Below are 12,118 nucleotides of genomic sequence, written 5' to 3' on the forward strand. Positions count from 1 at the left end.
TCCGCTGTCCCTTGAATGGCTCACATCAGGCAGGGAGATGCACCTACTGCAGTGTGTCTCCTGGAGGAGGGCTGTGGACAGCAAGCACATTTTCTAAAATGGACTAAAGTCTGCTCTGAAGGGAGAGGCAGAATAAGAGAACTACATTAAGTGGGCATTTAGTGCCATCCGTGAAAGGATGTCACCTAAATGAATAGGGAAATGAACATTCTCTCCTGCAATTGTGTCTCTCTGTGTAACACCTACAGTTCCTGCAGCAAGATGCCGTGGTGCTCACCAATACCTCCTTCTCCAGTTAAGTCTGGACTCCTGCAGGGCAGCCAGATGCAGAGAGGTACAGGGGAAAAAGGAATGGGGGAGTCAGAGTCACAAAAGAGAGAGGAGTGGAGATGAGACAGGAGGAGGGTGGTGGAGAAAGAGAACCCAGGGATAGAGAGAGGCCTGCCATTTCCCCAGGAATTGGTTGTGAGCTTCTTCCATTCCTTTTATTACTCTTTGCCTCATGCCCCTATAAAATCAGGTTTGTTTGAGAGGACAAGACTGGGTGTATACCCAAAGGGCTGGATTCCTCTAGTGAGAACAGGATGGTTCATGAAAGAAATGCAAGTGTTCAGGATAATCAAGGGTGGAAGGAAGCAATGTCCACTCCCTAAAACTGGAACCAGGAAGTGACAACAGCCTCAAGGGAAAAGAAAAAAATAATGTGGAAATCATTCTCTAATCTATTTGCAAATGTCTCTTGAACTCACTCAAGTAGAGAGCTGAACCATGAGTTTTCTGATAAGGGTATTGTGGCTGGTGAAACATTTTGGGGCTTCGTGACTTGGGCTATGTGCCTTAGGCAGAAAATGACACTAAAAAGATGCTTTGGAATTACAGTCCTTCCAGGTCTAGCTCTGACTTTATAAACACAGAATAAGAAAAAGAGAAAAAAATAGTAGAGGTATCATAGAGCCTTTTCTTCTTTTTCTTTCAAGTGATGATAATATGACACTTGAGAAAACTTTGCCAGCCCTTAAATATACCAGATAAACATGTCTAATAATTGGCATTCAAAATATCTCAACATCAGGAATGTACCAAGTTATGCAAAAATACACTGAGCCATTAGAGGGAAAAATAACATTGACTGTACATTTGCCATAAGCCAAACATTTTATAAGTATAATCACTTATTTTATGATTCTATGAGGCAGGTATTATTAATTCCAGCTTACAAATGAGAAAAACAAGCCAGACTGTGGTATAGCCATAAAACAAGATACTGTGTAAGGCAAATCCATGTGGGAAGGTTCCAAGTTCATGTCCAGAGACCTCCCTGATTATGTTGGGCATGTGCACGCTCATCCATGATCTGGGGCTGGCCAATGTTGGGGGAGGATTGTGGCATTAAGATCATATTGAGGGGTTCAGGGAAGCCGTGCTCTAAACTTCATTTCTAGACTCCCAAAATACTTAGACAAGAAGCCATTTTAAAGCTGAGGTGTGTCCTGGCCTGGTCAGGGAAGTCGTGATCTAACCTTCCTCTTCTAGACTCCCAAAATATTTAGACAATTGGAGGAGAAATTTTGTCCCAGAATGACCAGAAATCACTACAGAGGCACAAGAAACATGAGAAACCAAGAAAGGATCTCTCCCCTAAGGGAAAAGAATAATCCTTCATCATCCACAGACAGTACAATAGAACTCGTGGAATTGCCTGATAGAGAATTAAGAATATTCATAGTGACAAAACTAAACAAGATGCAAGAGCTGAGAGATAATGAACTCCAGAAGATGCAGGAGAAAAGAAACAATGAGTTCCAGGAGGTGTTGAGTTCTTCCATAATCTGAAAGTGGAAATACACACTATAAAAACAATCAAATGGAGCTACTAGAGATGAAGGCTTCCTCTCAGGAAATCAAAACCTCTCTCGAAAGCATTAAAAGTAGATAAGTCCATGCAGAAAATCAAATCTCAGATGTGGAAGACAAAACCTCTAATCTAGAAAAAACAACCAACCAACTAAACAAACAAACAAAAAAACCCAAAAACCTGAGAAAATAATCCAAAAAAAAAACTTTATGAGAAATACTAGACAGCATTAAGTGCCCAAACATCTGGATAATCAATATCCTAGAAGGTAAGGAAACTAATAAGGCCATTGATAATCTATTCCATGAAATCTTGGAAGAAAACTTTCCAAATCTAGAGAGGCATTCGAATAATCCAGATCTAAGAAATACAAAGGACTCCTAACAGAATCACCCAAAAAGATCTTCTCCAAGGCATATCATAACCAGACTGGCGAATCTACGGACAAAGATGAGATTCTAAAATTGGCAAGAGAGAAACGTAAGGTTACTTATAAAGGTTATCTAATCAGGGTAACCTCAGACCTCTCATCAGGAACAATGTGAGCAAGAAGGAATGGGAAAATATATTCAAAATGTTAAGTGAAAAACAATTTCAACCAAGAATACTATACCCAGCAAAATTATCTTTCATGTGGAAAGAAAGGATGAAAACATTCTCAGATAAACAAGGCCTGAAAGAATTTGCCAATAGCAGACCCACTCTTCAAGAAGTTCTGAAAGGAGTGCTCTACCAGGCAAACTAAAGACACATAAAGAAATAAGAGAATAAAAGGCAACCAATAAAATGGCCAATTTAATGCTAGGGACAAGAAATATCAATAACAACATTGAGTGTTACCTTCCAGGATTTAAATGGAAAGACTGGACCACAGTAACACTGCATATTCAGCAGAAGAGAGTTTGAACATAAAACTGAACTGGTAAAATGGAATTTTATGACTTTTATGTAAGATATTACTGATTTTTTTTAAAACTAGGCTTTGTTTTCCCAATTTAAGCATTTTACTTTCTTCTGAGTTGTAGACACATTTAGCAATTTGTTAAAATATATATATATTTTTAATGGAAACATAAACTTTTCTTCCTTTCCGACCTTTCTGGAATTGGAAAATATTTGGGAGTATTCTTATTTTGTGGCAGAAGGGTTATTTATATAAGTTCAATAATGCTTGTTGCATTGAATTGGAAATTGGAAATATTCATTATTGGATAGGGCTTTGACTGGAATGTCATACCTGGAGATTAATCAGGAAACTATGGAACTAAGGTGGATCTCAAGTAAGTCAACAGAAGCTCTTAGAAAGAGCCTGGAACCACAAGTAGTTCTGCCTGGCAGAGAGGATTAGAGAAGATATATGAAAGAATTTATAACATAACATAACACAACTTGGACTTTTTCAGCCCAGCATTGTAATCAGTAGAGATTGCAAAAGAGCAACCACACCAGAAGATTATCTTGAGAAAGATGTTGAAGGAAGAAAAAGAGACTGATTTTTGCTAGCAGATGGTATATCACAGAATTCTTGGTAGGCAGGACTGAATTGAGAAGTTTTATGTGTGACTCGTGTGCTGGGCATTTGCTTTTCAACAATTTCAGTAGCTGACATGTAAATATCTTCTTAAAAATATTTAAAACCATACCTTCTCTGTTGTTATAGAGTCACAAACACAATTATAAGACATATTTTGAATATTATCTTTAAAATTCACTTGAAAGTTTATTAACTGTCAAGAACTATTGGGACCAGCAGTTAGCATAAGGGCTGTCACTGGACTCCCACGTAGTCGACTGCGGTTCAAGTCCCGGACCTGGTGGCTTAAACTCACGCCAGGAGTGTGTGCTTCTCTGTTGTTATAGAGTCACAAACACAATTATAAGACATATTTTGAATATTATCTTTAAAATTCACTTGAAAGTTTATTAACTGTCAAGAACTATTGGGACCAGCAGTTAGCATAAGGGCTGTCACTGGACTCCCACGTAGTCGACTGCGGTTCAAGTCCCGGACCTGGTGGCTTAAACTCACGCCAGGAGTGTGTGCGTGCGTGCCCAAGATCCCGAGAGGAGAATGGAGGAGAAGGGATTGCAGTGTGGCCATCCTCCCTGGGGGGGGGGGTGCGGTGGTGACTTCTTGCTTTGTATCTCTCTGTCTCTCTCTTTCTGGCAAGCGCACACGCCCTATAGCAAAAAAACCTCTCAAAAATAAAAAAAAAGAACTATGGAGTATGAGCAAAATTTTTTGATATGTAAAGTAAATGTTTGTGGAAAAATGTAAAAAGAAATAAAAGGAAAAAGACCATATTGAGGTGCTGTCTTTCTTGCTCATGGAAGAAATAGATAAAAATAAATAAAAATGAGGCTCAAGAGATTAAAAAATCTGCCTAAACTACATTAGTTTGGATCCCTGAATGATTACATGGGGGCAGAATACCTCTTCCTCATTCTATGTTCAATCAATAACTCACCAGTGGCAGGATGGGGATCCAAATCAAGATACCTCTGATGCCAAGGACCCCCATTCTAACTCACATACACGACTGCCTGCCATTATACCGGACAGCCTCTTAGGAGGAAATGTGAACTACTGCATTATTATTTCTGAGCTATCAAATCCCTCAATACTTTCTATGTTCAGAACAGACCTTTTTGTCATGCACGGAACACCAAGGTTGTTGTTAGGAGAGAGGTTTCTAGAATCCAGATGTGCTGGTGTTATTTGCTCTGTCTTGGTCAGGTTGTGGGAAGTTATTTTTTTCTAGTCTGCTGTGGGGTGATAACACATTCTAAGAAAGAAATGCTTGAAAAATGACACGAACATGTAGTACTACAGAGCAAATCCAAAGTTGTGCTCTTGGCCAGTTACTTGGAGAGGCTCCACACTCCAGACTCCCTGGTATTGTCTGTGTCTAAAAAAGGAAAGGGAGAGAACCTGTGCTTGCTTTTCCCCTCTGGCATATTTTATCAGCAACACAACGCTCTCCCTATTGCTTGACAGGGTCAATAAATGAGTCCAGTCGTAATGGGTGTCATGGGTGTCACTTGATATGATTATACGGATTAGTGCCTTTCGTTCCTACTGAGCTGCCAGGTAGGGGGATGCTGTAATCTTCTTTCTTAAAAAACTCAACAGAATATTTTTGTTATCTTGATCATTTATTGTATTTGGAAGGCTGTTTGCACCATGGCAGCTTGTCAACATCTCAAGGTAGGGGGTTCCACTCAAAAGTGTACCTTTATTTACACGGTAAGTTCTTGAAGCTTCTTAGGTGGAGTGGGGCAAAGTGTCTTAGTGGAAGAAAAGAGAAAGAAAGCATATAGTAACTCACATGTCAGCCTTGGCAATTATTCTAAAGAACTGCAGCAGTCTGGAAGAAAGGTTTTCAGTCTTACACATTCACAAAACTTTTTTTTTTTTTCTGGAGTACCCAGTGGGGCTACATTTCCCGAATCCCTTGTAGTTGCAGGTGGTCATGTGACTGAGAGGGAATGTGCAAAGCAGTAATGTGGGTAACTTCCAAGGATGGCCCTTAAAAATCTTCATGACCACTTTGTTTTTCTCCTCTTTTGGTTGACAGGATAGAGATGTCGCCCAGGTTGGTCCAACTGTGGTAGCATGTGCTAGATGCTGCTCCTTGCCAGGTTAAGGTCACATGACAGGCCCAGGTTCAGTTTTTGGTCCACCCTAAAAATGGCCAGATGCAGTGGCCTATGCCTATAGTCCCAGCCACTCAGGAGGCTGAGGCAGGAATGACCCTGAACAGTGAGACCCTACTTCCCCCTCCCCCACTTAACACACAGAAAGCAAGAGAAACAACTTCCAGGGAGCTCTTGGAAAGCATGTGTTCAAGATAACAGAGGCACCAGCATCGTGTGACCCAAATGACTGTGTGGGGCAGATCCTCTCCAGCTGACCATGAACATTTTTGAGCTCTTAGGTAAGCAGCAATAAAGTTCAATTCTGTTTCAGCCATTATATGCTTAGGGGTCTACTTGAAAACAGTCTAGACTGCCCTACTATACCACTCATCTTAAAGTTAGTCTTCTTCTTTTTCCCTTTTCAGTTGCCAGAGGGTGCATGCACACACCAGGGAAGTAGAAAGAGAGAAAGGGAGGGAGAAAGCATGCCTTTATGGGGAATGGTCACACCATAATCCACTGTCCTCCATTTCTCCATCCTGTTGGGATTTGGGGCATGCACACATATGTTCAGTGTGTTTTTCAAGCTGCTGGGGCTGGAATTTGAACTATGGTGTGTCATGTGGAATCTGGCACCCTTAACCACTAGGCTGTGGGTTGGCTTCACTGTTGACTCCTTAATATTTATTTCTGTATCAACAGTCCTGCCAATTTTATATACTGAGTCAGACCTTCAAAAGCATCCCTTTCCCTTAGGGTAGAATCCCAACCTGTAATCTGTGAGACAATGTAAGATCTAGTCTCTGCCTACTCTTACTGCACTTCCTCAGCCTCACATCATGCCATTGTCTTCTCTGCTCTCTATATTACGGTTGCCCCCGCCATATTTCACTTCTTTAAATGCAGCACATTAATTCTACATCAGGCCCGTTGCACACCGACTCCCTCCATTCCTGATCCTTTATCTCCTACTGAGCTTTCTGGACTCTTCTCAATAGAGAACAAGTGTGGGAGTGGTACAGTGGGTCAGATTACCTTCAAGAAAAGAGCCAATCATCTCATTGCTTACTGTTTTTTATGCTTAAGGATTGAGAAGCTTTTCTGGCAGTACATTTTAAAAGTTGAAAGCATGTATGTGCAAAAAGTTATTTAATGGAAAAGTGCTACTAAGTCTGTCCAGGTAAATTATGTAATATTCTTAATATTTTTTTTCTTTAGACAGGTCTCACTGTCATGATCTTCCGGCTTCAGCCTCCCTGAGTTGTTAGGATTACAGGCATGTGCTACTGTACCTGGCCTTTACGTTGGGCTGGAAATCCAACCTGGGCCTCCCTCATGGTCCCAACCTACAGAACACAGCATCTTAGCAGTGCATGCAGCTGTGACTGAGTCTATGCAATGTTTTTTAAATAGAGTATTATATAACTATTCAAATTATGCTTATGACACAAATGTTTATCATTGGGTAAACAGAAAGCAGGATAAAATGTAATGAGCAAGGAAATATGCTAATACACTGTTCTATCTTGAAGAGTAGATTTTGAATATGTTCTTTTCTTTCCTTTTGGTCTTTTAAATATTTTTTCATATTGTCCAAAATTTCTGTAATAGTTCAGTATGTTATAAGAAAAAAATGGGGGCCAGCAAGTGCATAGAGGTTAAAGCACTAGACTCCCACACAGCCAACTTGAAACTTATGCAGGGTGCGTATGTGTGCAAGCCCAAATTCTGAGAGGAGAATGGAGGAGAAGGGATTGCAGCATGGCCACCCTCCTGGGGGTGGGGGTGATTTCTCACTTTCTCTCTCTCTCTTTGTTTCTGTCAACCCAGTGAGTGCATGTGCCCTATAGCAAAAATCTCTCTCAAAAACAAAGACAAGTGGCTGGCAGGTGGTATGGTGGTTAAGGGCACAGGAATCCCATATGGCTGACCATGGTTTGTGTCCCCGACCTGGTGGCTTGCTTTCTCACTTTTTTCCCTCTCTCTCTCTTACTCTGTTCCTCTCTGGTCAAATTAAAATAAATAAATAAAAGTTAAATAAAATAATTCTTAAAAAAAATAAGAAGGACAAAAAACTGTATCTATAGGTTCCAGCAGATGGCGTAATGGGTACGTTTGCTGGATTCCCATGTAGTCGAACACAGTTCGAGTCCTGGACCCGGTGACTTAAACTGTTGCTACCGTATGTGTATGCCTACTCAAAATCCTAAGAGGAGAATGAAAAGGAAGGGATTGTGGCATGGCCTCCTCCTGGGAGGTGATTTCTTGCTTTCTATCTTTCTGTCTCTCTGACAAGCACGTATACTCTATAGCAAAAATCTCTCTTAAAACAAAGAAGAAAACCCCCTGTATCTACAAGTCACAAATCACACTGTATTATAATTATGTATTTTGTAATTTATCTTATTCTTTCCTGACTGTGAGCTTCCTAAAAGTTATTCTTGAATTATTCATCTATGTCTCCTAAGATAAGGAGACATCTGATCTAACCTGGATTAGAAATTCAATAAAAAGTTGCCAGATGAATAATACAAATGAATTTGACATGAAGTCCTTTAAGCAGGCCCTTATGGAGTTCCATTTCCCTGCTAATTTATCAGAGCCTGGTTGCTAATTTTTAAGCTAGTGTATTGTGAGCCACTGGTGATGTTACTCGAATTTAGAGAACTTTACTCAATCAGTCAGGACGTCACTAAGCTCTCTGACCAGAGACAGGGTAGAGATGACCAAGAACAGGGAGTCTTAAGACTATTTACAGCAAGGAAGTAGAAGCAGTTCCCTCTTTCATTTAGCATTACTATTACTAAATACTAAGCTAATTTTTTTTTGAGAGGTTTTTGATATAGTGCGCGTTTGTTCACCAGAAAAACAGAGAGAGACAGAGACAGAAAGTGAGAAATCACCTCCCAGGGGGGATGGCCATGCCGCAATCCCTTCTCCTCCAGTCTCCTCTTGGGATCTTGGGCATGCACACACATGTGCCTGGCATAAGTTTAAGCCATCAGGTCCGGGACTTGAACTGTGGTCAACTACATGGGAGTCCAGTGACATAGCCATTATGCCAGTTGCTGGTCCCATTAAGCTAAATATGAAGCTGTCAGTATTTTGACTGGAAACTCAGTTCAAGGATGATTGTGTCTAGCAAACTCACTGTATAATCGAAAGCAGGCTTTTCTCCACCCACTTTGAATAAACATCTGAACAAAAGACATAATGACAAAGACACAAAAACCAGGATCAACACAAATGGTTCTATGGGTAAAAGTAAAAATAAAGACTGTAATGTCATAGCCAGGCAAAACATGAATATAACTGCTTAGGATCTCCTCATAAGGTTTCTTAGTGAGTCTCGGGATGAAACTCAGGAGACTGGGCCCTAGGTGGCACAGAGGAGTGGGCTAAGGCTTGTTTTGGTGTCTGAGGCTCTTCGTGGTAAATATTGCCTGCTTGGTTTTCTGCTTCTATCATTCTCCTTCAAATGCCCCAGTTTCCTGTTTTGCTCTCTTTCTTCTCCAATCCTTTTAATCCTACTAATTCCAGCTCTCAAGAAGAGGCACACGCGTGGCCCATCCTATCTCCAAGTGCTGTTCATCTCCAATGCATGTGTTCGTTGTGATGAGGTGGGGAGTGACTGCTCTGCGGGAATGGCCTATAGCACCACTCGTCTTTCCATGGGGGCAGCTCATTCATGGGAAGCTTTGCTAGGGGTTTGGTCTCTCCCTATCTAGGTGTTCAGGGCCCAAAGTGATTGGGTTCTAGAAGTGTTCATCGATGAGGCTGATGCACAGGCCAAGAGAAGCTTTACAAAGGGGAGTCCACTCACAATTACACAGATAGACTTTTATTTCAGGTATCCCGAGGCTGTCAGCATATTTCAGAGAAATCAGACCTGTCTTTCTTAAGAAACAACAGGACCTAGAGTAATACTGTCTTCCAACTTACTCTAAAGTGGATTTTCTGGCCTTTATTTAAAAGTCGAGGTAAAACTTTTGATGATGGGCGGAGATCTAAGATGAAGCCACTCTCAGAGCAGGGCATGCTAGGGCCTGTCCATTCTGCAGACAGGTGAGAAACTTGGTTTGGGAGCAGACACACTGCAGGAGGGTATATCTGATGAGGGCACCAGGGGACTATAGCTGTGCACTGGCGTAAGAGCCATTCATTTCTTCATTCTATTGCAGGAGTGAAATCTCAAGGGTAAACATCACACATGAATGGTCTACAGGAAGGGACATAATAGCTGGCTTTGTTGTGCTGTATGTCAGAGTTTTTTTTTTTTAAATTAAAGATAAATACCTTTGTAAAGAATATTACCAGCCTGTATTGCCCTCTGCCCCTCACTTCAATGTGACTTCCCGGTTACTGTTGGCCTTAGCCTGTAGTGCAACTCCTAACAGTGAATGTTCTCAGTAATGATTCCTGTGAACTTCTGAGGTGAGTAGCTCCAGGTTCCTACGGACCTCACCTTTGCCCTCTCTCATGCTCATCTTTCCATCACCACAGCTCTGACTTTAGGCCTCCATTACTTTTCCTCTAGACTACTACGACACAGTTCCCTTCTTTAATCCATTTTATGTACAAGTGGCTTATTCTTCTGGAAGCATGGCTCCTTAACATTACTCTCTGCCTGCCTTTGTCTAGCTCCTTGGCCAGGTATTGAAGGTCTTCCATGGCCTAGTTACAACCACCTTAGTAAAGTCTGAGCCTTCCATATCATTTTGCACTCTGGGTTCTGCCCAGACCCAGGCTCATGCTCTTCTCTGTACAGTTTGAGGCTCTCCTACTTTCGTGAATTCCCTCACACACTTTTATCTACTTGGAACTCTTTGCCCGCACCCTTATATGTTCATATTTTATCAGTACAGAAGACTGAGATTAAGAAAACAAAAAACGCTTCTCTCACCATATCTGTTCCCATCAGAATTAATCTTTCCTCTCCTAAATTTTGCTAGCACTTTCTATTATCAGAGTGACTGAGATTCTTGCTTTAGTTTTATTATTAGCAGTGAATCCCTACACAGAATTTGTACATAATTTATTGTACCCTCCAGCCTATCACAGGGTTCCATTAATATTTGAATGAAAAGAACACAAAAAGTGCGTTTCTTACCTGCGACTTGGCAGTTAATTGTCACATTCACTCCCTGCACTGTTTTGATGGTGCTTCCGATATCGACTGTGACTGCAGGCTTCTCTGTGTTGATGACAGTCGTTCGTGATGCTTTCACTAGTGGCTTTCCTAAAGATGAGAAATAATATGATTCATTAAGAGATGGCTCCTATGGACTCAGGGAATTCTTTTAAAACTTTTCATAATCAACAATGAATGGCTGATGGCTGATCTACTCAAGCTTTTCCTACCACATATGCTTTCTCTTGGAAAAAATGTAACTGCAAAATATAAAGCCATCCAATCCCTATGGATCTACCATAGAGCTGTCAGAAAAAGAACAACGATCGGAGAATCCTAAGACAGTGCATAGTATACATATTGGGATGCTTTTTGCATTATTTTTATCACCAGAGGATGTGTGTGCACATAAGAGAGAAAGGGAGAGAGAGAGAGACATGGGAGGATGGCGAAAGAGACAGACAGGAGAGGGGAAAGAGAGAGAGAGAACCCTCAATGGTTGTGTGTTCATGCCGCAATCCTTTTTCTTCCATTTCTTTACCCAGTTAGAATTTGGGCATGCACACACACACATGCCAGGCATGTTTCTCTAGGTGCTGGGATTTGAATAGCAAGCAACCATGTGGAATCCAGCTCCCTATGCACAGTGTTTAACTCCTTTCCTATGGGGCTGGCCTGATTTATGCATTTTAACCAGTAAATTAACCAGTGACCCTATGTGTTACATGTTTAAGGGTTTACTTTTGTTAAACTAATCTTTTTACTTTGAAATAATTATCGATTTGCATGCAATTATAAGAAGCAATATAGAGCAATTCTGTGCAACCTTACCTAGTTTCCCATAAAGGAACATCTTACAAAACTGGAGTACAACATCGTGGCCCCAGTACTGACTGACGTTGATAAGGTTAGACCACTGAGCACTTCCATCATGAGGATCCCTCCTGTTGCCCTAGTTTCTCCTTAACCCTTTGGCAATCATTAGTATGGTCTCCATTTCTTTTTCTTTTTCTTTTCTTTCATTTATTTTTCATTTATTTATTTTTTTAGAGGTTTTTGCTATAGGGCACATGCACTCACCAGAAAGACAGAGAGACAGAGAGACAGAAAGGAGAAATCAGCCCCCGGGGGGATGGCCACACTGCAATCGCTTCTCCTCCATTCTTCTCTCGGGATGTTAGGCACGCATGCACACGCACCCAGTGTGAGTTTAAGCCACCGGGTCCAGAACTTGAACCATAGTCGACTACAAGGTAGTCCAACGACATAGCCATTATGCCAACTGCTGGTTCCATCCATTTCTATAATTTTGTAATTTCAAAAATGTTACATGAATGAAATCATAGAGCGTGTAACCTTTTCTGATTTTTCTTCTTCAAACACAGAATAATTCTCTGGAGAGTCTCCCAGATCTCATGTGGTGTGATTACATGTATCAACTGATTTTTCCCTTCACTGCGGAATACCATGTACTCCATGTATGAGTGCATCAT

At 41.1% G+C, this 12,118-nt stretch overlaps 1 protein-coding gene across 1 annotated transcript in view; it reads right to left on the bottom strand.

The window, feature by feature from the left end:
- Nucleotides 1–12,118, bottom strand: part of ADAMTSL1 (ADAMTS like 1) — a 367,415-nt gene that overhangs the window by 65,889 nt on the left and 289,408 nt on the right. The window contains exon 21 of the mRNA XM_027766822.1: nt 10,605–10,733. Within this exon, the coding sequence (XP_027622623.1) occupies nt 10,605–10,733 (129 nt within the window). The remainder of the gene's footprint in view (nt 1–10,604; nt 10,734–12,118) is intronic.

This window comes from Tupaia chinensis, unplaced genomic scaffold (assembly GCF_000334495.1).
Source record: "Tupaia chinensis unplaced genomic scaffold, TupChi_1.0 Scaffold143720_1, whole genome shotgun sequence".
Taxonomy (NCBI): domain Eukaryota; kingdom Metazoa; phylum Chordata; class Mammalia; order Scandentia; family Tupaiidae; genus Tupaia; species Tupaia belangeri.